The sequence below is a fragment of the Eumetopias jubatus genome, unplaced genomic scaffold (assembly GCF_037043125.1).
Source record: "Eumetopias jubatus isolate StellerSeaLion01/CBP00866 unplaced genomic scaffold, mEumJub1_p1.0 scaffold_15, whole genome shotgun sequence".
Classification (NCBI taxonomy): domain Eukaryota; kingdom Metazoa; phylum Chordata; class Mammalia; order Carnivora; family Otariidae; genus Eumetopias; species Eumetopias jubatus.
In genome coordinates this window covers 90,750,434-90,775,115 of record NW_028274821.1, presented here as the reverse complement: position 1 = coordinate 90,775,115, position 24,682 = coordinate 90,750,434, and the positions used below count along the sequence as shown (strand labels likewise).

Below are 24,682 nucleotides of genomic sequence, written 5' to 3'. Positions count from 1 at the left end.
GGCACAGGTGGGACAAGAAACCAAGGGAGTTGGGCTCGGAGACAAGTCCGGAAAGTGTGCCCTTCACCCAAAAGGGAAGGACACCGCCGCCCCCAGACCTGGGCTGCTCCCTCGAGATTCGGGTTCCACCGGGAGGCAGACAGCCCATCGCTCTTCCACCCAGGCGTGTGGGCAGGCCCAGGGAACAGTTTAGCAGCTGACAGATTTTTCTGAACCTGTCTGCCGAGTTGCCAGCTGAACTGTCTCATGCTCAACCCGTCAACCTCAGCGCGGCTGGAGGCATCTGCCTGTAGCAGGCGGCCAAGGTGAGCCCTAGGGAGGGGTGGTGAGGGGCGCCAAGAGGGAGGGACGTGGGCCAGGGGGTTCCAAGGGTCAGGCCAGGCAACACCAGCTCCCTCTTGCAGAACAGGACTTAGGGAGGAGCAAAGGTGGGGGAAGCCAATGGGCAGCTGAGCTAGCCCCACCCTCCACCTCGCAGGATGCTTCTAGGACCCTGGGGGAAACTCTTACACACCTGGGGCAGGTGTGTGAGTCAATAAGTTCCCTGACCCTCGGAGCTGGGATTCAGGAGACTGTTCTTAACCCGCTGTATGACCTGGGTGGGGCCTTGCCCTATCCGTGCCTCAGTTTCCCCACACCATTTGGCATCCCCAACTCTACTCCAGGGAGAAAGCCGGGGTGCCAGGGGAATTCTCCCTAACAAATTATTTCCTATTTATTGGTAAGAGAAGTTGCAATGGGGATAAATTATTAACAAAGCGGAAACGAGATTCTGTTGGGAACAGATTCTAATTCTAGCTGCCCTGCCGGTCTCTAACCATCCCACCACCCCCCTGCGACTCCTCCCGTCCCCCTCCCTCCCTGTCCTCTCCTCTGGTGGTTCCACTGACCCCTGTCCCTCTTTAACTCCCTCCGCCTGCAGGCTTCTCTCCCCTTCCCTTTTGGGTTTCTGTTTGAGCCGAAGCCTGGACCGCAGCAAGGTCACCCCTCCCTGCTCATGAATCAGCGGAAACCGACCCCCGCCCCAATGGCATTTCAGGGCTGGAGTTGCAGCTGGCCAGGGAGGCTTCTCTTGTTGGGGTGGGTTTTTGTTGTTGTTGCTGTTGTTGTTTTGGTTTCGGTTTCTTGTTAGAGCTGTTTCTTTCCAGCCCAGCCCCTACTCATAGGAGAGGCCAGGGGCCTGGATGAGGGATCTTCCTTGGACTCATCCATCCTGACAGTGAGCATCCGGAGGCCACAGCGACAGCCACCACTCCCCACCGGCTCATCCCCAGACTTTGACTCTGAACCAGCCACAGTGGGCATCTCCTGGCCAAAGGTCTACCTCAGACCCCTTGAACCTGTCCTGGCCTCAGGTCTTCAACTGCCCAGAGCACCTCTCTGCTGCCCCAGTTCCCCAAATTGTTTGGGAGGACAGGGAGGCCTTTCACTTCAACCCTGCCCACAATTTACCTCCTTCCAGAACCTTCCATGACTGGGGCTGGACTCTAGGCCAGCAGAGACCACGTCTTGCCCACCCTTGCCCCATACCCTCAATGACTGTTTGCACGAAGTGGAATTTGCTAAACATTCCCACCCCCAGCAACTGGATCCCATGAGAGGGTTCTCAAGGGGCACTTTCTCGCTGGTCTCACTCAATCTCCCTGCTCTGGTGTGGCTCAGAGAGGGTAAGCGACCTGCCCAGCACCGCGCAGCTAGGACTGTGTTGTTAACCGACTCCTGAGAGATGTGGGAGCAGCCTCCAGCAGGGACGCCAGCTCCGCAGTCCTGTACCCCACCTCTGGCTTCCCCTCCAGACACAGCCAGTAAGACTTTCTGCCGACCCGAGGCTGTCAGGCTGCCCTGGAGGACTGTCCAGGAGAGGGTCAGCTGGGGCAGGGATGCAAATGCCAAACGCTGCCCTCCAGGATCGCAGACCCAGAAGGGCCAATTTCCTCCCTCAGCTGAACAGCCAGAGGGCATGGGCGGCGTCTCGTCAGGGCTCTGGTTGGCTACACAAGAGTTTGTCTCTACAGGAGCTTAACATTTTATAGTAGTCTCCCCACTTATGCACAAGGGATACTTTCCAACACCCCCAGGGGATGCCTGAAACCAAGTCATAGCTATAAATACCGTTTTTTCCCTATGTGTACATACCTATGATAAAGCTTAATTTATAAATTAGGCACCATAAGAAGTTAATGATGATGACTCAAAAAACAGAATAATCATAGCCAAATACTGTAACGAAAGTGCCGTAAATGTGGTCTCCCTCTCTCCACCTACCTTCCCGTGCTGCACTCACCCCTCGTGTGACATGAGATAGTAAAATGCCCGTGTGCTGGGACGGAGTGAGCGCGTGACATGAGCGGGGGGCGAAGCTGTAGGCCGCTATTGACCTTCTCACGACATGCCGGGAGGACCATCTGCTTCCAGACCTCGGTCGACTGTGGGTAACTGAAACCACGGTGGCGGGGGGCCGGGGGGAGGGGGAGGAACGGCTGTACTGTTTAAAAAACCATTAGAAAAAACGATACATTCTGTTCTGCCCTGGGCATGTGTGGATTCTTCCCACCGCCAGATTTCTAGGAACGTTTGAAGTGGGAAGTTCTATCCCAGCTGAAGAGAGCCTGGGCTGATCTGTGTGGCCCCCCCAAGGGCGACTTCTGCACCCCAGCCCCTCACCTGGCAGCACATAACTGACCAGACACATGTAGGCGTCTGTCTCAGACAAGGAAGGGCTCCCCGGCCATTTGCACACCCCCAGTGACAGGGAACTCATTACCATAAACAGAAAGGCCAAACTAGACTGCTCTCTCCCTAGAAAGTTTGGCAATATATTTTGGCTCACGCTCCATGTATTTTCTTTGCTCCAGGCCCCCTTTCTTTTACGTGTCGGTCCTGTTTCCTCTGGTTTTGCTGTAAACATTTTCTAATTGATTTGGAAAAGAACTGAAAGAAGCAGGGTTCGCCCAAGCTCTCCTCCTCCCCCATGTCAGGAGCTCAAAGCTTCCCCACCAGGGCCAGCGGGAAGGCTCAGCCGCTCCTCCTCGCCCCCTCCTGCGCACAGAAGAAACCTGTTCTGCCTGGGACTGCCTGCCTGGCAACTGCCAGGCGGCTCTCTGCTCTCCCCTCCGGCGCACCCCACTCCCCACCCGCGGCCTGCCACCCAAACAGCCCGACACTTGCATTTAATACCTCTTTAAAAAGTAAAGAAAATAAAGAAGGGGGATGGGAGGATGAAAGAAGGAGAGGGAGAGAGAGAGAGAGAGAGAGAGAGAGAGAGAGAGAGAGAGAGAGACTGGGCAGGGTGGGGGCAGGGTGCAGGGAGGAAGAAAAGCTGCATCCAGAGAAGCCCAGTAAAGTGCATTATTGATTCAGGACTCAGAAAATGCTTAGAGAGTAGGAAAAGCGTTCTGCTCTTTAAAAGCTTGTGCAAAGCCTAAGCTAGACACATGCAGCCTTCCCAAAGAGGGCCTGCTCTGCTGACATGAATATTTTATCACGCAGGAAAAGAAAATTGGCATAGAAGATTTAAATGCTGGGGTGCGGGTGGAGGGCAGGGCGTCCAGTGGCCCCTTCTCCTCTCAGGGAGCAGCCCTAGGCTTCCCCGCTGACGAGCAGAACAGTGGGGCCACGGTGGTCCCTAAAGAGGTCCGGGGCTGGGGGGGGAGGGCGGAGCACCCATTGAAAGGGGAGGGTCCAAGAGGAGTAAGGTTGAAGCCTGATCCTGCAGCCCCTCCCCTAACCTTTGCCCTGCCCGCCCCCCACCCCCCCACTAGATGCTCTTTATAAACCACCAGTAACACCTGCACTTTCAGCTCCCCTGCCAAGCCCCAGAGGCTGCCCCTTTATCCGAGAGAGAAAGTCCAAACCCAAACTGCCCCCCACCTTCCCATGCCCCTCCCTGCCTTGTTTCTATTTTTCTTTCTTCAACTGCCACATTGAGTATTTTTATTGGCACCAGACATTGAGATCCTGATTTTTCCTGCTAAATTTCGTTTCCTCTATCCATGACAATCCTGTGAGCTAAGGCACAACTCCGAATTTTGTTTTTACGATGATGAACAGGGGCAAGGATAGTTAGGCAACGTGGCCAATGTCACTTTGGTGAACGAAAGGCAGAACCGGGGCTAGAAGCTCCAAATTAGGTGCTCGGTGGGCAGCCTAGCATGCTCTCCCGTGCCTCTCGCTACCGCCATTCCCTGGTTTAGGGGCAATGGAAGGGATTTTCACACCATAGATGTCTTTACAAACTATTTTATGATCCTATTGAAGTCATTTTCTTGCCTTGTTAGATACCTCGAGTCTGCTTCCTCTCTTGATGCCCCTGCCCCCACTGGGGCTTTCAGGATGGGGCAGCCCCCGTCTGGAGCGCCTCCCCTCCACCCACCCCGTGCAGTGTCTGCTTGGCCATCTCTTCCTGACCACTGCCACCCGCCTGCCCCCGCCCCGCCGCCCCAGAGATGAGCACTCAGTCAGTTTTCCTTAGCAACTTATGGGGTTAATGTGTGCTCCCCAAAGGTGGAGCGGGGTACCTGCAGGGAGCTTAATTAAGGTTTGCAGAGCGACTCCCCCTCCTCGGCAGGTCCCCTGTCTGGGTCCCCCAAACTCGATAGGAAGCCTCGGGAGTGCACACAGCACCCAGACGGATGGGGACAGATGGCCACGGCCTGTGCCAACAGCCACAAGCCGAGATGGTCAAGGGTTTCTCCCTTCCGGTCTCTGAGGAGTTAAGAAGCTGTGGGGCAGAGGAGAGAGGAAGGACTCTTGGGCCTGCTCCACCCGGACACAGCTGGGCACACCCCTGGACAGGTGCACCACTCTGTGCAGGAATCCTTTGGTGAGGGTGGGAGTGGCAGGGCTGAGCCCCCAAGGTTTCATTCATGTACTTATTCACGTCTTCACCCACTATTTCTGAATGTCCTCTATGTGCAAAGTAGTCGTGGGGAAACAGCGATCAGAACTGGTTGCTCATCAGAATTCCTGGAAGGGGAGAGTATGCAAATATTCCCGGGCCCTAAGGCCAGAGATTCTGCTCCAGATTTAAAGCAAACCAGCCAACCAACCAAACCTGGCTGCAGGGACTCAGATGCCCGGCCAGGTTCAGGAGCCTGGTACAGTTGATCCGAAGAAGGGCACCGATTCTATGACATGAGCCCCGCTCTCACCATCACCCCCATAGGTGAGGAGGGACCTGAGGCCCCCAGAGGCCAGACACTGACTCAAGGTCACACTTCCGGTCACCCGGGCACTTTGACCCCTTATGAGAGCATTGAGCCTTCTGCGGTGACCCCAGAAAAGCCACCTGTGGCTTGGTCCCCACAAATGGCCCAGAAGACAAGCCTGGATGGGAACTGGCTGGGATGGTCAGGAAGCCTTCCTCGGGGAGGTGGGATTTCAGAAGGGCAGGCCGGCAAGAAGGGTGGGCGAGGTATGGACAGGTTTAGGAAGATTTAACTGGGCTGTGAGTGGAGTGCCCTACGCAGCGAGGCCAAATGAAGACCAGACTGGTTGTGCAGAATTTGCACAGGGAGAGATGCAGGGAGAGATGAGTTAATGCACTTGGCAGGGCAGGGGCCTGGTGGGGAGCATGGGGGATAAGGGCAAAGGGGCGGCCTGGAGCCAGTATCCGTCTTGACATTTAGCAGCTGCTGGAAGGCCCTGACTCTGGCCAGCCAGCCTTCCTCCAGGAAGAGGGGTTAAGAACCTGGGAACAAAGGGCGAGGGACATGGGGGGGGGAGTTGGCACCCCTCGGCCCACCCCCCCGCCCCACACCCAGGCCAGAGCAAGGATGGAGTGCCTGTGGCTCAGGCACAAGGACCGGTTCTGAGAACGAACTCTCTGCCCCTCTGGCCTTTGAATTTAAAAGATGGCAAGACACTTAAGGCTGGAAGGGATCCAGTGCAGTCCTAGGAAAGGCTGCAATGGTGGTTCTCACACTTGGCTGGGCCCGGGAGCACTTGGGGAGCTTGGCTGAGCCCCGGTGCCCAGGCGCGCCCCAAGGACGGTGTGGTGGCCGGCGGGGTGGGGAGTGCACAGTTTCTACCTTACAGCCTGCTGAGAGCCGGGGCCCTGGCAGACCCCCCGAGTCTGCACAGCTCCCGGCCCTTGCCTTTTCCACTCGCCGATTCCCAGCTGCCCACCTGGGTTCAGAGCCTTCCAGAAGGTCACCCAGGGGTGAAGAGATAGGACGGATGGAGGAGACAGGCACAAAGTTGGAACCCCCTTCCCCGATGTGGAGGTACCGCTTACAGCGGTTCTCAGGTTAGCCTCGTCTGGGGGCACCCCGGACCGGCTGCCTCACATCCTCGGGGTAGGCCCCGGCTCTCAGGCCGGTTCAGCGGCCCAGGAGTTTCCAGTGTGCAGCCAAGGTTGGGGCCAGTGCCCCGAGGACCCTGCCGTGGGACAATTCTTCATCTGGGAGTGGCACCTGGCCCCCCCCACCCCTCCTTCCTACCCCTCCCCTCTCTGTGCATGTCCCCAGGCTGAGAGGTGGCCAGACATTTGGGGAACCCGGATGGGAAGGGGCGGGCTGCCTGTGCCAGGCAGACAGGCCCGGTGGAAGGCAGCCGCCACGCTCCCCCTCCCCACAGCTCCCTCCCCCCTCTATTTTTAGGTCCATTACTGTCCATTGTTGGGTGTATTTCTTTTCCCACTCCTTCCCCAGAAAAACAGCTCGGCTTCCTCCAGGCAAAGCCATCTCGCCTTCCCCAAAGCTGGTGCGTGGGAGTGTGTCCGCTGCCAAATAGACATGATATAAGTGAATTATCAAATAAGTGGATTAGCAGACTCCGCCAAGTCTCAAAGGGTGGGGGGGGGGGCTGGTAACTGCCACCATCACTCACTGCTCCCCAGCCCTCCTTCCTCAGGCTGACAGGGACAGTATGCTCACCCACCGCAAAGGGCCACAGGCACGCACGTGCACACACACACACACACACACACACACACAGAGATGACAACCAACTCAATCCTTCAGGTGCTTTCTAAGCTACTCAGAGTGCCTCACATCAGCTATAAATGGCCTGGTTAGCAGCTAAGTGCTGGGGCCAGGCAACCCAAGGTAGAGGTGCCACGCTCCTCTATTTCAATGCTGTGTGACTTTGGGAAAGTGCCTTAACCTCTCTGAACCTCGGGTTCCTTGTATTCAGGGTATAAATATAGGATCTACCAAAAGTCTTCTGTGAGGGTTCAATAAGCTTGTTTAGGTCAAGTGCTTGGTATACAGGAGGCACTCAATAAATATAAGCTATTGCTCCTCTGAGGAGAAAGAGGTAAAATCAAGAAAATCCTCAGATAATAGGACCATTCGGTTACAAGAAGACAAACATTGATTTTCCTGAGTGTAAGGGCCCCCAGGGGGACCACAGGGGTCCATGGGTGGACCCAGGGTGGTCTGGGAAGCCCCACGTGTTTGCAACCGTGTGTGTGTGTGTGTGTGTGTGTGTGTGTGTGTGTGTTTGTGTGTGTGTTGTTCCTGAGAGAGCACCGTGAATCCCCAAAGGCAGGAGTCCCTGCTCTGGGGTTTTGCTGCTGAGGTATGGGTTGGTCTTTGCTCTGCTTGTCCCCTCTGGGTCGTCCTGGGTGCCTGGGACATTGCTGGTTTTTTCCGTATCTCTCCCTCTCCCTTCCCCTCTCTGACTCCCTCTCCAAGTTTAAAAAGTCCCAAAGGCTAGAAACAGAACCCGGGGAGGCAGTGGGGTTCTGAGGGTGAGCATGCAGGCAGGAAATCTCTACTCGAGACTTGCCTTGAGTTCACCCAGCTCCTGGAAGCCAGTCCAGTGGGGAATCCAGGCCCCGGGAGCCCAGAACCAGCCCAGTGCCTGCCCCAGGGCTGTCGGTGAGGGTTTTAGATGGCCTGGAGTGGGGACAGGGACAGTGTGCCCTTTGGCCAGCTGGCTTCTCCTTCTACTGTCACCTGCCTTTGGCTGTCTCTTGATTCCCAGAGGGAGGGGACACCCCCAAGAACCCCAAAAGGGCACCACCGTCCACATGGGCTGGAGCAGGAGGGAGCTTGAGGGTCACGTGCAGGCTGCATCTCCCACTGGACTCCTTCTCACCTTTGACCAACAACAGACTCTGCTATGACCGAGGGGAAATGTCCTGGTCATGTTTCATTTCTTTTTATTTCCCTGGTCGACACTTGGAGTCAAGTGGACAAATGACACAGGCAGAAGGAGGGAACTGGAATGAGGGACTGAGGGGTCCAAATGGTCCCACAGCACCCCGGGCAAATGGCTAGGGGACAAGGGTGCCAGATCGTTGATGATGGGCTAAGTCCCTTTATGGGGTGGGGGGAGCAGCTCTAGAGTGCCCCCAGGTTTAAGTGTGGAGGGCAAATCAGACGTGCAAAATTCCTGCAGGGAGAGATAGGTTGCATTTCTCTAAAGGAGGTGACCCCTGCACAGCCACACCTTGAGATCCTGGGGCCCCTTGCAGTCTACCTCTCCTGGTGCTGCCACAACTTGGAGCGCTGCAGCTTGCGGGCAGGCTGGGATGGGGACCTTGGAGCCCTCCGGGCCATGCAGGGCCAGTTCTGAGCACAGCCACATCACCAGGGGCTCACCCAAGGGGGCCAGAAAGCAAATGTCACATCTACACTGAAGGGGCAGCCCGGGCACCCCACTGGTTGCAGGTGGCTTTCAGGCAGGCATCCCATGTCCCCCACCAAACGCCATCATGTGAGGTCAAATCCCGGGCATGAGTGCATAGACGGAGACCTGGTGTGGAATGCCTCACATCCCGAGGGCTCCAGTCCACTCTTTCAGGAGAGCCCAGGACCTACAGTCCAGGCTCTTGGGTCTGTCGTCCCTCCCTAGGGGCCCAAGGAAGTCACTCCATCCTGTGGGGCCTCAGTTTCCCCTCATGTTCACAGGAGCCCTAGGACTGCCTGGGGGTGGGGGGCTCAGGGTCCCAGGTCGGGGGCAGAGGGACACCAGCAGCCAGGTCCAAGGAGCCCTCTTTCCCCTGAGCCATTAGTCCCACGGGAATAGGTGGCTCTAGGTACTTCATAGGTATTGAGGTTCCTCTCATCTCTAAGACCCCTTCCAAACTGCACTCCCTACTTGAGATGAAGGATAATTAGCAGCCCATGTCTGTGGTGGGACGACGTGAGACCCAGGCTCCGGGGCCCTGCTGAGCAGATCGGGGAGGGGGTGCCGCGGGAGCTGGAGAGGAGACACTCCGAGACCGGAGAGAAGTCACAGGTTGGGCACCCCTCCCCAGTTACCCTCCTCTGAGCATCAAAGCTAACATCCCAGCCTAAAAGCTAGGTCAGGAAAAAAGGAGACACGGAGGAGGAAAGGAGGGAGGGGAGAGAAAAGGAGGGAGAAGGCATGAGTATTTGGGCTCCCCCTCCTCAGGCTTTACCACGGCATCACATTAAATGCCTGGGATCTGAGTTCAAGCCCAGACTCTCCACTTAGCGCTGGGGTCCCAGCTTCCTCATCTGTAAAATGGGGAAAGTAGTTTTTACCCTGCAGGGTATTTGGGAGGGCCCGAGGAGACAATGCGCATGGGATGCTCAGTGTTTCCAGGGAAAAGATGGAGAGCCCAGACGTCAACCCTCCACTGACGGTCAACGGATTGTCCGCGAGGAGGACAAGAACATTTAATGGCGAAAGAAGAGTCTCGCCAACAAATGGTGCTGGGAGAACTAGCTATCCTCGGGCAAAAGAAGGAAACTGGATGCTTATTGTACACCATATACCAAAATTAACTCAAAATGGATCAAAGATCTAGACATGAGAGCAAAAACTACAAAAGTCTTAGAAGAACACATGGGGGTAAACATTCACGACCTTGGATTTAGCAGTGGTTTCTCTGATATGACATCCAAAGCACGAGCAACAAAAGGAAAAAAAAATAGATCAATTAGATTTCACAAAAATAAAAAAAAATGTTGTGCATTAAAGGACACAATCAAGAGAGTGAAAAGACTAACTGTCGAGTGGGGGAAATACTTGCAAATCATATTATCTGATAAGGATCTAGTCCCTAGCATACATAAAGGACATGTACAAATCAACAACAAAAAGACAACCCCATGAAAAAAAATGGGCAGAAGACATGAATACATATTTCTCCGCAGAAGATACACAAGTGGTCAATAAGCCCAGGATGCCCAGCGTCATTAGTCACTAGAGAAAGGCAAATCAGAACCATATGAGATGCCGCTTCACACGCACTAGGTTGACCATAATAATAAAAAACAAAAATGGGAAATACGCAGTGCTGGTGAGGATGTGGAGAAATTGGAACTGTGTCCCGTGCTGGTGGGAATGGAAAGTGGTCCGGCTGATGTGAACGACAGTTTGGCGGTTCCTCAAAAACTTAGATATGGAATTACGATACGACCCAACAATTCCACTCCTAGGTATATGCCGCAGAGCAATGTCCACACAAAAAGCATACACAAATGGACACAGCAGTATTATCCGTAACGGCCCCAAAGTAAAAGCAACCCAGATGTCCATCAACTGGTGCACGAATGCATAAAATGTGGTCTATCCATACAACGGAATCTTACTCAGCCTTAAAAATGGAACGAAATACTGACACCTGCCACAACATGACGAGCCTCGAGAACGTACTGCTAAGTGAAAGAAGCCAGGCACAAGAAGTCACATATCATTTGATTCCATTTACAAGAAGCGTCCAGGATAGGCAGATCCATAGAGACAGGAAGCCGACTAGTGGTCCCCCGGGCCTGGGGAGTGACAGCTAATGGAGACGGGGATTTCCTTTTGGGGTAATTAAAAATGTCTCAAAACTACATAGAAGTGGTGGTCACACAACATTTTTGAGTGTACTAGATGCTATGAAACTGTATCCTTAAAAACAGTTAAAAAGGCAAATTTTATGGTCTATATGTTTTATTGCAATAAAAAATGTTAATGGTTCATTTCATGTCATATGAATTTCACCTCAATTTTAAAAGATTTTTAAATTCTTTTAAAAATGGCTCATCAAAAGAAAAAAAAAACCTTTAACCGGGTGTGGTGATGGATGTTAACTAAGTTTATTGTGGTGATCATTTTGTAATATCTACATATATCAAATTGTTATGTTGTACCCCTAAAACCAATACAGTGTTATACATTAATTATATCTCAATTAAAAAAAAGCATTTAGAAAACCAGAGGGAAATTATGTGATGTACTGTTATATTTTTAGTGCTCAGCTTTATTTTTCTTTGTTTTGATTTTCGTTTGTGAGAATACTATGATAAAGGAGTTTGGACTTGGAAAAAAAATGTCTAGCGCTGTGCTCGGCACTCAGAACCCCTCTATCTGCGCTGGGATTCCCCCATTTTGTCTGTCTGTGACCAAAGCTGAACCCTAGCCTAGATTTCTCCAAACTCCCAGAATCTACTTGGCCATCCTCCAGGAGTGCTGGTGAATCTACGTACACCGCATCTTGGCACAGTGGGGGAAACTGAGGCTAAGGGGCTTGACCTGGTGTACCAGCAGCAAGGAGACTTTGCCAGAACCTGGAACCTCCCGGCTCCCCTCCTGTGCTCGTTCTGCTCTCACACACTGCCCCCCCCTCCCGCCAGCAGTTGGTATGTGCTCAGGGAATTAGAAACACATTTTCATATATTTAAGCAAATCTGCTGCTGAAGAAAAACAGATCAGAACCTGCAAAGCGAAGCCGAGCAGAACCGGTTTCCGCATCATCTGCCACTTCCTAGTTTCCTCAGCACTTGGTGCCCCGCGCGTGTCGTGGGCCAGATGGACCCTGGCCAGGTCCGAGGCCGGGGAACCTGGGCCACGGGGGCCATGGGATGGGAACGGGGCTCTGCAGCCTGGGCCCCGGTCCTGGGGTGGCCAGGGCCGGGCGGCGAGGGGCCCCGCTCCTTTGAGCCTGCCATGCTCTGTTCTGGCCCCTGGGCTCAGGGGCTCCCTCGGGCCTCTGCCTGCCCACTGTTCCCCTCCTGCCCTCCCCACCGCCACATCCTTGGCCTGACCCCCCTCCCCCCAACACTAGGAGCCAGACAGAAGAAGGGTGAATCCCAGCTCCAGCCCTGAGTGGACCTAGGGAAGCCTCGGTCTCTCTATTCATCTGCCTGATGGTACAGTAAACTCCCCGCCCACAGGCTTACGGGGGGCGGGGTGGTTACATGGGAGGACGAGGTCGCGTGGCTCGTCCCCTCCCCGGCATCCAAGTGCTCCTCCCTCATGTCCCTCGCACGCCCACCCCATGACCTTGGACTTGCCGTTCCCTCCGAGCGAGCCATCACTCCTCTGAATGCCTCCGACCCTTCACCCCAGACCCGGGCCCCCCATAGCTGAGCTCCCACCGTACGCAGGGACTCTACCTCCCATTCCGTGCCCGGTCGACAGCATTGTCTTCTGTTATGCTCTACTGTCACTCCTTTTGTCTCTCCAGCTAAATCCTGGGATGGAAAAAGAAAATCCCTTTTTTTGGAACATTCATTCTGTGCCAGGCACCCCGCTGAGGGCTCTCTGAGGCTTGTCTCACCTCATCTGTCAGCCTTCCTCTGAGCCTGTGGTTGCTGCCATCCCAATGTTCAGATGAGAAAATCGAGCCTCGGAGCACAGGGGACTTAGCCCAAGTCCCACAGCCCAGAGGGACGGGATAACTGCAGCTCGCATTTGCCCCTTCCCGGATCCCAAGTTCTCCTCCACAGCGGGGGTAGCCTGCCCGTCTGCCTGTCTGTCCACCTGTCCATCCCCTTCCTCCCCGCACAGGGGTTTGAGGCAGCTGGTGATAATACATGCAATGCAGGAGAAACATGCAAATATATGAAAAACCAAGGCTGGAGAGTGTAGAGATGGAAGAGGAAGATGAGCTTGGGGAAGGCAGGGATGTGTACACTGGAAAGTTCTAGAACTTCTCACACCCTTTGGAAAGCTGTTCTCTCCGGGCCCTCTCCCCTCCCCACTGCACTCCAGTTGCACTGTGCCCACCCTCCATGGGGTGTCTGGACCCAAAACCATTCCCTTAAGAAAAGTAAGGGGCAAGGATCTCACGCGTGGGGGCGCTGACCTCCCAGCAGCACTGCCCGGGGCCTATCACTCGTCTGCTCCCCAGGAAGGAGACTTCACTGTGCAACGAGATGTCATGCATGGAACTATTCTTGTCCTGAGCTGGGCCCTGCCTCCGGCGTTTCAACAGAATGAGCTGCCTTAACTAAGGGTTGGGTGAAGCTCAGGTTCTAAAGTCGCTTCCTACTTAAGGACAGAGCTGTGCAGACCTCCTGGTGTTATCCGATCGCAAATCCCACGAACCAGGGACTCCGATGGAAACACGCAGGAGCTTTTGGTGCTTCCTCTGCCCTGATCGAAACCCTAGTTCTTCCTGTAAGATTCAGTTCTAATCTCTTCTCCTCTGAGAAGTCTTCCCGGATCACACCGACCTTCCACTGGCCCAACCATTTGTTCATTAAACACTTACCTCGCACTGACTGAGCCAAGAGGGACGTGCTGGGGACGGAAAGATGAGACAGCCCTACTGTCTCAGGAGCTCACAGTCCAAGGCAAAAGCAAACACCAGGAGCACAACAGCCCGCATGAATGAGCATTGGTCATATGCCAGGCGCTGTACTCATGACAGTCGTGATTGCATATCCTATTAATAGCAGCCATTTGAGGAAATAAGGCTCAGAGAGGTTAAGCCTCACGCCAAAGGTCACACAGCACGGGGTTCTAACCTCTGTCTCTCTGCCCCTAGGACCCGAGCCCTAAACCACCAAGCCAACGTCAGTGAGCTCAATGACAGGGATGTGACCAGATGGGGGCCTTCTACCCACCTGGGTTAAGGAATCAGGGAGAGCCTCCTGGAGGAGGTGGGTTCCAACCTGAACCTTGAAAACTGAGCTGGGGTTTTCCAGGTAAATGTGGAAGCCTTGGAAATGAAGGAAGCAAGGGAAGACATTCCGGGTAGAGGAGGCGGCCCAGGCAAGGGCGAGGAGGTGAGAAGCGTGGCGGGCTGGAGCACGCACGGTCAGCCGGAGTGATGGGCCTGCATCCCTCGGGGGCTCCCACCACGTCAGCTCTGTCTCCCCACACCTTGTTAGTAGTGTATGTCGGTAACATCTGCCATGCTCTCTCCTTGAGGACAGGAGGGGGCGGGGGAGAGGTGTGCCGCATGCTCTCCCCTTCGGGTTTGGGGGCCAGGAACACAGGGGGAAGGAAGCCTGAGCCAGCGGGCCATCAGCTTGGCACTCCTTGGTGGGAACATTTCGTGAACATTGAGGTCAGGCAGGAGGCAGGACATCTATGACCTTGATTCTACATGTGGTGTTCAATGTCACGGTGAGGATGGGCTCGCGGACTCAAGGATCCACTTGCCGTCTGTCTCAGTCAGCCCAACCGTCCCCTTGGGTGGGGAGATAGGGCCATGAGCTCTGTCTGCATTTAGGTAAACTGAGACACAGAGAAGGTAAAGCAGGTGCTGAGGAAGAAGGGTGCTCAAAGACACACCTTCACGGCCTTTTCTTGATTTCCCTGTCAAGCCCAAGACCAAGGCTCCTGTGCATGTAAAGTCTCCTTGGATAAAAAGTTTAATGTCCATCTATTTCAAAATCAAGAGGATCAAGACTGGATTAACGCTCATATCAAAGCTTGACGCTAGAACAGAACTCACTCTCTTCAAGCACTTCTAGATATTCTCAGAGAAGCATTTCCTTCTCTCAGGAAGCTGGTGGGGCGGGCACGGTGGCCACGATTGCCCCCCCCCCCCCCGGTTACAGATGAGGAACCTGAGGTTCAGAGAATCTAAAGGACTTGCCCCAGATCACCCCGCTTGAGAATGGCAGAGCTGAGATGGGGGCTTGGGTCCTCAGACCCCAGGTCTGTGTTTTCTAGAGAGGATACCCACAGCCTCTCTGTGGAAGCTTCCAGAGGGTCTCAGGGACGTCAGCTCCCAGCGCCACCCCTCACTCCCAGGCCTCCTGCTCCTCACCATCTCCTTCCACAGGGACTCACCACGTAACCCACAAAGATCCCCCGGGATCATCAGCCACGGGCTACACCCACCACCAAGCAATTAAATAGGGCAGCTGTTTCTCAGACCCTACCCTGCATGCCTCTGAATCGCCTGGATCGCTTGTTAAAATGCAGTTTCTGACTCAGCAGTCTGGGGCTGGGCCTGGGATTCTGCATTTTTAACAAGGTGAGTCCAAGGACTACACTTTCCATAGCAAGGGGGGACCTGTCGGATCACTTTAAACACTACCTGCCTGGTCTGTGGCCAGCACCCCGACCCCTCTCTCTTCCCCACCATCCCCCTTCCTCACCATCCCTCTCCTGAGACTCAAGGGTTAGCTTTTGTCTCCAGAGGCACAAGGAGAGTGTTTTGGGGCACTGTGGGGCTGCTCCCCACACCCAACAGCCCAGGGGTTGAGAAGCCTCTGTGGGTACCACCTCCCCCGCCCCCCTGGGCCCTGCAGCGTGGCCCAGAATGGAGGGTGGAGGGCTGCCTGTCCTTTCCTGCAGTCCTCATTGAAATTTTGCCCTTGCCCTCGGATCCTTGGTGGAGAGCTCATCCCTATTAATTCTCATTGTGCATTTAGAGCCGATAGGTTTTTATTTATTCATTTATCTTGGTCTTCTCCTCCCTCCCCTTCCTCGCCAGGCTGGAATTTACAATTCAGTTCTCAGGTGGCCTTGTGGAAGGACGGGGAAGCCTGGCGGGAGGGAGGGTCTGCACCCTGAACCCCGAAAATGGTGGCTGCTTCGTGGCCCCCCTTGCACCCTGGGGGTGCTCCAGGGCTCACACTCCCGTTGGCTGGATGTGGGGACAGGTCCAGCAGTCGCCACAGGGACCCACTGGGCACTGGCCCAGCTAACAGGTCAGTGGGTGGCTGGCTACCATTAGGGCGCCCCCTGGTGGTTCACACCGCCGACCATGCCTGCAGGAGTCCGAGCTCCCGGACCAACCAACGGTAGGCCTGCTGCCCAGAGACTAGAAATACAGGGCGTGGCGTCCTCCAGGCTGGACAGAGGCAAAGAAGCAAAGCCAGGGACACGGCTGAGGGCGTTCTAACAATAATAATAAGCTCATAACACCCACTGCACATTGAGCACCTACTGTGTGCCAGGTCGCTCCCCCTGGCCCGCCCTTTGCCCCGCATACAGTATTATCCTTTACAGGGGAGGGGACTGAAGCTCAGAGAGGGGAGGCCGAGCCGCCTGGTGAGTAAGCACAGGCTCTGGCTGAAGATCAGTTGCCCGCCCCCCCTCAACTGCCTTTGAAACTGAGTGACCTTGGCAGGATTTAGGCAACCCCGTCTAATCCCTAAAACAGGATTAGAACACTGCCCACCTCAGAGCATCCTAGAGATGATTAAACGAGGCCCACACAGGACCTGCTCAGGGGAGCCTGCGCGGGGGTTTGAATCTATCTGGATGTGACCCCCCCCCCCGCTCCCTGCAGAAGCCAGCCCCCCCCTCCGCCTGCCAGGCACAGTCCCCATTCTTGTTGGCCGCACATTTGTAATCAAAGGCAGAGCGGGATGGCAGCCTGTAATGAAATATTTAAGTCCATCAGACAGGTGTGGAGACACTGAGGACACACCTATGCGGGAGATGTTGAAGACGCTACTCTTCTCCTGTCTTCCCAGGAGAGAAGGGGTCCCAGCTCCTCCCAGACCCCAGTGCTCAATGACACCTACCTGGGCAGGTGGGGCAGCCTTAGGATTGGGGGGTGGTGACCACCCCACCCTGGCAGCTGCCCTGGGTCCTCCCTGTGAGAGTGGGTGGGGGCAGGGCAGAGGTCCAGAGCTAAGGGCATCCTGAGCCAGCTTTGGCCAGGAGAGGGCCTCAGACTTGCATCTGATGACCATCGCCACCCCTCAAGACCTTGACCAGAAGCTGGTCCAATGAATTATGATTTAGCTGCCCTGTCCCACACCCTTCCCCCCCAGTACATTAAGGCAATGATTAATATTTAAGAGAAGGAATACAGTCAAGACTCTAATATGAGAGGCAGAAGTTGATGGTTCAGGGAATGTGTAGAGAAATCTTTGCATGAGCTGGGCTGGGTTGCCAGCCTAATGTTCAGGCTCAGACCTGGGCTCCACTCCCCCCCCCAGCCTGGCCTTGCCCCTGACCTTCAGGAGCTAACCCCCTTGCTCATCCCTGAGCCAGTGAGGCCCTGGGATCCCCAGTGCAGTGGTCCCCAGGAGCTATCCAGCAACCCCCCTCTCCCAGCCCTGTGTTCCCTCCCTCCCTCCCTCCCCAGCTGGCTCTCTCGGCCCAGCCACCATCCACAGTGACAGCCTCACGACTGACTGCTGACTGTCCAAGCGGGAAGCTACCTTCCCAGGCTGACTGCTCTGTGATAGGAATGCAGCTCCCCATGGGCCTGAGGTGTCCTCAGGAGCCCCATGGGGATACCTGCTCAGTCCAGTCATAAGCCCAGAGACCCGGAGGTTCCCTCAAGGACACATGGAGACAGCAGCTACCCCAAAGATGACAATGAGCCCCTCCCATCAGCTCCTGCAGCCTGGCTGCTCAGCCCAGCCTCCTGCCGGGCACAGGCGTGGGGGTGGGGGGTCAAAGGCACTGCCAAGTGGGAAGGCCTCTCTCGGCAGGCAGCTTAGCTCAGTGACTTTGGAGCCAGACACTTGAATCACAGCTTTACCACTTCCTGGTGGGACTTTGAGCCTCAGTTTCTCCATCTGTACAACAAGAATGACAAGAGCTACCATCTATGGGGCACTTGCTATGTGTCAGGCCCTACTCCACATTTTACATGTGTGAATCAGCTCACTTGCCCCTATAATGCCCATTTTACAGACGGTGGAATAGAGGCCCCAAGCTGCCACTGGTTCAGAGCCCACCCCCCAAACTCCTTTATACACCAGAGAATCAGCCTGGCTGAGCTGACGGGGGACTTGCATAGCAAGCTCTTAGCCCACATGCAAGGGGCTCCCGTGAATGGTCCTGGCTATTATGACCACTGTTGTTGTTGGTAACACTGACTACTGAAGTAGTCCATGGCTCTAAGACCCCATCCTTCTCTAATTAAGGGCTCAAGTGACAACCCCTGAGCAGCCGCCATCCCCCTGACTTAGCCAGTGGCTGTAGTCACTGCACATAGGGGTGGGGTTGAAAAGAGAGCCAGCCACACCATCCATTCTGGTCTGACTCTCTCCTTCCACCCTTATGAATCCCCCCCTGCACATCCATCAAACCTTCCCCCGCAGAGTTCCAGGTTGGTGCGTGGCATACGCTGACGTGGCAAAACCGTCTGCTGGATTGGATCAGGTGGGATAGGACGTGGTCCCACAGAAGGGATGAACAGAGTGCAACATTGCAGAGAGTGCCCTGCTCCCTCACCCAGGATGCTGACTTCCTGACTACAGAGGCGGGGCCTGTCTGTGCCAGCCGGCCCAGGAACTATCACTACCATGGTCTTCCCAAGAGAAAACGATCTGGTGGTCAGCTGGTCAAGAAGGTACCCATCCCAGAGAATGACGCCACATGACCGCAGAGCCCTGGGGGTGGCCTTTGCTTTGGCACTGCTCCAAGGTGGGACAGCCATCTGCTCCCAATCTGAGATGCGGGAAAGTCAACCTTGCATCTGGTCCTCCCATTCTGCTCAGCCATCACCAGAGTGTGTCCCAGACCCCCTCCCCCTTGGCCTGAGCAAACAGAACAGCAGTGAGGGGGGTGTTGACTTACATGGGAGCAGAATCTCTCAGGGGGGTCTCCGCACGTGATGCCTGAGGGCTCCACCTTCACCTTGACGTAGTCCTTCAGCCGCATCACCTTGGGCTGGCAGGCGTAGAACTCCCAGGTGGGGCCCTCATCCGTGGTCACCCAGGATTTGCAGATGTCGTAGTCCCCAGAGGCCAGTGGGAGGCAGTGCAGGAAAAGTGCAAGCAGGTGCAGCATGGCTGCGCAGTCCGCAGGGGCGTGGCCCGGAGAGGCCCTGGAGAGGCAGCAACGGGGTCAGGCGGGACTCTCGGCCTCAGCATGGAAAGTGCCACATCTACCAGGCAACAGTGGCTGGATGTCCCAGGGACTCGAACACGGCCGGGTTGCAAAGAGCGAGGAACTTGTTTCTTCCCAAAGGCTGACTTGGAAAACTCAGAGCCAGCGTTTCTCAGACTGCTGATGGGCAGATCAAAAAGTTGCCCATAACTTCATGTCCTCCTAACCTTGGCATTGCACCTCTCCCAGAGGTGAATCTGATCAAATCAGGCAGGCTCTCAAATTGTGACAGTGGATGGAAATGGGATAGGGAGCAAATCCTCAGGGATCTGGCATGAGGCCGGATCAGATTGCTTTTAATTTTTGTCCTTCCAATCAATCCAGGTCTTTAAAGGGCCCTGAATGTGTGATGTGCTCAACACAACTGCAAAACAACCCTCCAGCCTGCATTGTAAAGATAAAATAAAATCAGGAGGTGTACGTGTTAGCTGGAAACATGTTCCCTCTATGGGACTGGGCTGGCATCTCAGACCAATAAAAGAGATTTCTTTTCATGTGGGCTTAAAGTGACAACAATTGTGTGGCTGGACTGCAACATAAAAAAGCGACTGAGGTTTTTAACTGGGGAGAAGCTTATTTGGCTCTGCTTTGTGGGGACAGGCACTAATGGGGGCCAGCTGACCTTGGCTGGTAGCCATCGGCAACTTATTATGAAGTTTCTGACACTTCGGCTCTCAATCCATCCAGGTACCCCGGGGCTGGCTTGTCTTTCATTGTAAGAGGGGAGGAGAGAGAGCTCATTAGCAACAACACCTGCAACAAATTAAAAAGAGAAGGGGGGACGATAAAGATGTATAAGAACAAAAGCTCTCTGGCAAAATGTGCAAAAGATGAGGCTGCATTAGCAAGGTCTCCCGAGAAAACTGGGTTATTTTTATTAATATCAGAGTTGCACATTTGGAGATTGGGCACATTATTTAAAAGGTGACTCGCTTTTCTCCCCCTCTTTTCTGGGGGTGTTAGGGCAGCAGAAGTGCCCCTGCTTGGGGTCACCGACTTCCCAGGACATGCTCAGGGGTCAAGATTGAGCGGTGGCTTTAAATACCGTGACCAAAAAGTCAAAATGCCAAAGCTCTCACCATAGGAGCCGACGAGCCTGTACAGACAGGTATAGATCCGAGTGGGGGCCAACAAGTAAGAACCGGGTGCTGATAAATCTCTCCCCAAATTCTGCAATGGTCAATTTAATTTTCAACGCTAAGAAACTAGGGACAGTGAGGACTTCCGCAGGAGTGACGATGGTTTGTCATATTAGATTTTTCTGATCAAGGCCAAAATTTTGCAATCATCTTTGGAGGGTGTGTCTATAAATGAGTCCCTATTATGATTATTGCTTTACTATTTTAAGCTACTGATAATTATTTAAGAGCCCAAATAGCTATAACTGAGACAAATGTTACTTTGCAGAAAACATGACTCCAGTAATGTGGTGTGTTCCCAGACACTGGATACCTCACCAGGAGAATCTGAGTGCAGCCAGTGTGGGATCCTGGCCAAAAATACTGCCAATAGGGCAAAGGTTATGCAATGAGTCACAGAAGAAGCACCCGCGTTATTAATTATTCTGATTATTATACCTATGATTATTGCCTCTTAATCCCCAAACTGCTTCGGCATTGCTGCTAACCTCAGCATGATTCTCACCTGACACCTTCTTGGGCCACATTGTACACGGATGAGTCCCTGAAGAGTTAATCACGTTTCCATGAAACCCATTCTCCCCCCAGACACAAACACACTGCTGCCAAAAATGACAAACCAGGGAAGTGGACATTGTCCAGAGGGGGCTGGCCCCTCACCTGGGCTGCCCGAAGAAGCCCCCAGCCAGTGCCCCATGCTCCTGGTCAGTGGGGGGGGGGAAGGAATCATAAATCTGCATTAATGCCACCCCTGCCCCCTTTCTCTGGCTGAAGGGCTCTTGATGGAGATGAATGAGGAGCCGAGGGGGGACCACATTTTCACTGCTCACCTCTGGCTGTTTAAAGAGAAACCTGTTATAGAACCTGCCTGGCCTTGAATGGGCTCCTTTCTAGAAACTCTCAGAAAGAACCCGCCTGGCGACTATTTTTACAACCTGAGAAAATGTAGTAAAAATAAAATAGCGCGGCCGGCAAAGGTTTGGATGCCTTTACCCAAGCTTCGAGCTGCCCAGAAAACAGCAGGTCCCTAATTAATTCTTCCAGCCGAGGACTCCCAACTGTTCACTAACAGGTAGGGAGCTCCTGACGGGAGGCGACACCCGGGCGCTGGCTGTGGGCTTCCTTCATCTGCAGGACCAGCGGCTGCTCCGGGGTGGGGTGGGGGTGGGGGGTTGGACCGCGCTGTCCGACTCACGGGCGGGGGGAGGCAGCGAGGCCGGGAGGCCGGGAGACCACGGAGAGCCAAGTGCGGAGCAACTCGAAGATCTTTGCAGTTCTTTTGGTTTAAATGCCGCCCATTCCCTGGAAAATGGGGTGTTGGGGGGTAGCCAAGAACAACCCAATCTGCTGGGGGCGGGGTAACAAATGTGTTTACAACTAGTCAATCAACGGGGCGTTGCTGGTATTATAGGGAGAATTGTGAGCTCAGCAAGGGAATATTACAGTCGGCTTCTGCCAAAAAGAAAAACAAAAAAACAACACACACACACACACACACACACACACACACACACACACACACTCACACACACAAACAAGGAGGGAGGAGAGAAGCAAGAGTGTCCGGAATAACGAGGCGGAAAGCCGGGAGTGAGAAGCCAGCCAGGGAAATTTCAGAGTAAGAGGTTGTATCCCGGTGGATCGTTTTCTCCTTGGAAAATAAATCTTCACCTGATATTATTAAGAAACTGCAGCTCCCAGAAACAAATAGAATCAATGCGCTTTATTTCTTTTGAGTCCTCAGGAACCGAGGGGGGGCTGATAGCCAGGGTATTAAAACCCGAAAATTAGATTTTACCAGGATTTCTGAACTCCGATTTCTCTGTCTTATTGAATTAGCGCCTCTCGGAGCTGGCTGGGCTCGGAGGAGGCTCCTCCCGGAGTTGCCGGCTGCGCCCTCGCCTCGTGGGAAACTTGGCGCTGTGGGCGCGGGGCCCCTGGAGGGCACTGGAGGAGGGGTACCCGGGGCTGCCCACCCGCGGTTCCCTCTCCCTTCCCATCGGGGGCAGCCGGGCTGAGTGAGATCTGCCTTCAAGGGGGTAGTGCCCGAGGGCTAGGAAGGAAAGGGGAGCCCGCTGCGGCCGGTCACCTTCCCGCCCTCCACCCCGGGCCGGGTCCCCGGGGGTGCTCCGGGCACCGCTGGCTTAGCTACCCGCGACCCGGGTGCCCCCCAGCCCTGGAACAGCAGCCCTCTCAGCTCCCGGCGTCCCCCACGGCCTCTTGGCTGCCGGGGAGCCCCGAAAAGTTGAGGGCTGGGGGGTGGGGCGCGAGAAAGAGGCCTCGGCTGGGCGCGGGGGATGGGGGGTCGGTCCTGGCTGGGCCGAGGGGTCGGGGTGGAGTTCGAGCTTTGGGTGGGCTGCACAGGGGCGTGCATCGCACACGGGCGTGCCCCCCCAGTTCCGCAGTTGCGTTTTGTCTTTCCCAAGTTGAGTGCAAGGCCCGGCAGCAATTAATAAGCACTCCTTTAATAAAGGCCCCTCCGGCACCGAGGATGCCCCCTCCGTTGGCACCGCCTCCCTCAATTAGAAGACACCGAGCAAAGCGCCCGGGAATTAGTTGCCTTCTTTTTCCCGGCGCCGCTTTCCAGCAGCGCCCCGGCCTCCGCCGCCCCCCGCCCGGGCGGGGAACTTACTCGGAGCGGGCGGACCCCGCGAGCCCACGGTTCTCTTCCCGCCTTCCCGCTGCCTGCGCTCCCCCAGTCTGCGCGCCGCCCTGTTCCAGGTTCCACTCCACACGTCCCCAAGCCGGTCCCTGCTCATCGCCCTCCCCCATTAGCCCACCCCTCCACCGCACGGAAAGAAGTTTCCAGCCTGGCTGGCGAAGAGTTTCTCTGTGCAACTCACACAGACCCAGTTTCCGGAGAGATGAGAATGGGATGCGAGGAAGAGAGGGGGCGGGGGGTGGCTGTCGATGGTGGCGATTAAATTGGGGTGGAGGAGTAGCGCGAGAGAAGGGTTAATTTTCTTTTCACAAACACAGGCACGCATTCTTGCAACATCTATCCCCACCACACACACACACACACACACACACACACACACACACGAGCGCGCGCGCGCGCACACACACACACGCGCGCGCTCACACACACGATGGAAAAAGACCCTGGTAGGAAAAAGCCAGCCGGAAAGACAAGCTTTTCCTTTAAGATGCTCCCACAAATGCACACTCACACACCCCTCTCGGGCGACTCCAGCCCTCCGCTAGTAACAGCAGCTACCAAATAACTTTTGCATCCGAGCCTTTGCTGGGCCGCTTTAAGTGGCTCCCGGGCCCCGGGGAAGCTTGCATGGTCACCGAAGCCCTTTAAAAATGAAACCAGGCTGGCACAGCTGCAGCCGCTCTCCCCCCCGCGCGCCCGCCGGCTCTCCCCGCCCGCCTTACCCCGGCTCGGAGCAGCTTCCCGGAGCGCAGACCCGGGAGGCCGAGGACCGCCGCCCGCGGGCACTCCGCCTGCCCTGGCCGGCGCTGGGTGGGGGCGCCGGCCGGAGGGCTGCGAGCCGCGGCTCCTCGCCGCGCCGCTCCCGCTGCCGCTGTGGCCGCCGCCGCCGCGGCCGTCAGATCGGGGTTGGGGAGCCCTCCGGCCCCCGGGGGGGCCGCCCGCAGCCGTCCCGGAGACGCGGGCCGGGGGAGGGGGCCGCCCGCGCCGCCCGCATCGCCCGCCCCGGGCCGAGCGGGAGGTCGCCTCTAACAAGTGCAAACTTTTTGGGCCCCCTGGGCGGCTCGGAGAGGACCGGTGCGCGGGCACCGGGCAGCCCCCCGCCCGGGTGGGCTTCGCGGCTGCTCGTCGGGGCGCCGGGGCATCCCCCCAGGCGCGGCGCGGGCCAGATGGCGGGGCGCTTCACCGCCCCCCTGCACTCCGCTCCAAGTTAATGCCGAGGCTAAATCCTCTTGCCATCTCTCACGATCACCATCGGGGCTTTTATCTCTCGGTCTGATCCGGGCTGCGTAACTTCCTCTGTGTGGCTTTAACACACCATCCCACCACGGAGCAACGGTCTTCTTAAAGGTGCAGGAAGGAAATACTGCGAGACTCGGGGGACGCGCCACGGCCCGGGGAGGGGCGCCGCCAGCAGGGGCGTCCTGGCGGGCCCGCGGCCAGGGTGGCCCCAGCAGGCGGCCGCGGGAGCGAGCCTGCTCTGGGGGGTCGCTGCCTAAACATCTCCTCCCGGCTCGGGGGCCGGCGGGTCGGTGCGCGCAGAGCGCATCCTCAGCCGGCACGGGTCAGGCGCCGCGGGGCTGCAGCTTCCTTTTCCAAAACCCTGGGGCCTGACGGGGTGCCAGCGCCCAGGGGTGTGGGGGCTGCCCCATCGGCACCAGGGAGGGGGCCAAATGAGTCAGTCCACCCACCCCCAACAGCCAAGGGCTCAAGCCTGCCGCTCTGACTCCCTCTGTGAAGTGCTGCCACCCAGAAGGCCCCAAGCAGTGGGTAAAAGGGTGGGTGGGTGGATTTGGGGAGATGGGGAGGGGGAGCGATCTGAGCGCACAACCAGAGCCTGAATACCAGCTGACACATCGCCGCCTCCACCCTGATGGGCCCTGCTTTTGATGAAGCCAAGCCAGCTCCGGAGGGAGTGCAGAGTAGGGGGGCAGGA

At 55.9% G+C, this 24,682-nt stretch overlaps 1 protein-coding gene across 4 annotated transcripts in view; it reads right to left on the bottom strand.

The window, feature by feature from the left end:
* The window catches only part of NTNG2 (netrin G2), a 66,932-nt gene extending 43,383 nt beyond the window's left edge, over nucleotides 1-23,549 (bottom strand). For 2 of the 4 annotated variants that reach the window (XM_028090571.1, XM_028090573.1), the window contains exons 1-4: nucleotides 23,472-23,546; nucleotides 19,571-19,701; nucleotides 18,637-19,332; nucleotides 12,303-12,380 (exon numbers count right to left, since the gene is read on the bottom strand). In XM_028090571.1, the coding sequence (XP_027946372.1) occupies nucleotides 12,303-12,380; nucleotides 18,637-18,849 (291 nt within the window). In that variant the 5' untranslated portion in view covers nucleotides 18,850-19,332; nucleotides 19,571-19,701; nucleotides 23,472-23,546. Of the gene's footprint in view, nucleotides 1-12,302; nucleotides 12,381-18,636; nucleotides 19,333-19,570; nucleotides 19,702-23,471 lie in introns of all 4 variants that reach the window. The other 2 variants (XM_028090572.1, XM_028090574.1) reach the window with 2 other exon arrangements.
* Nucleotides 23,550-24,682: the final 1,133 nt, after the last annotated feature.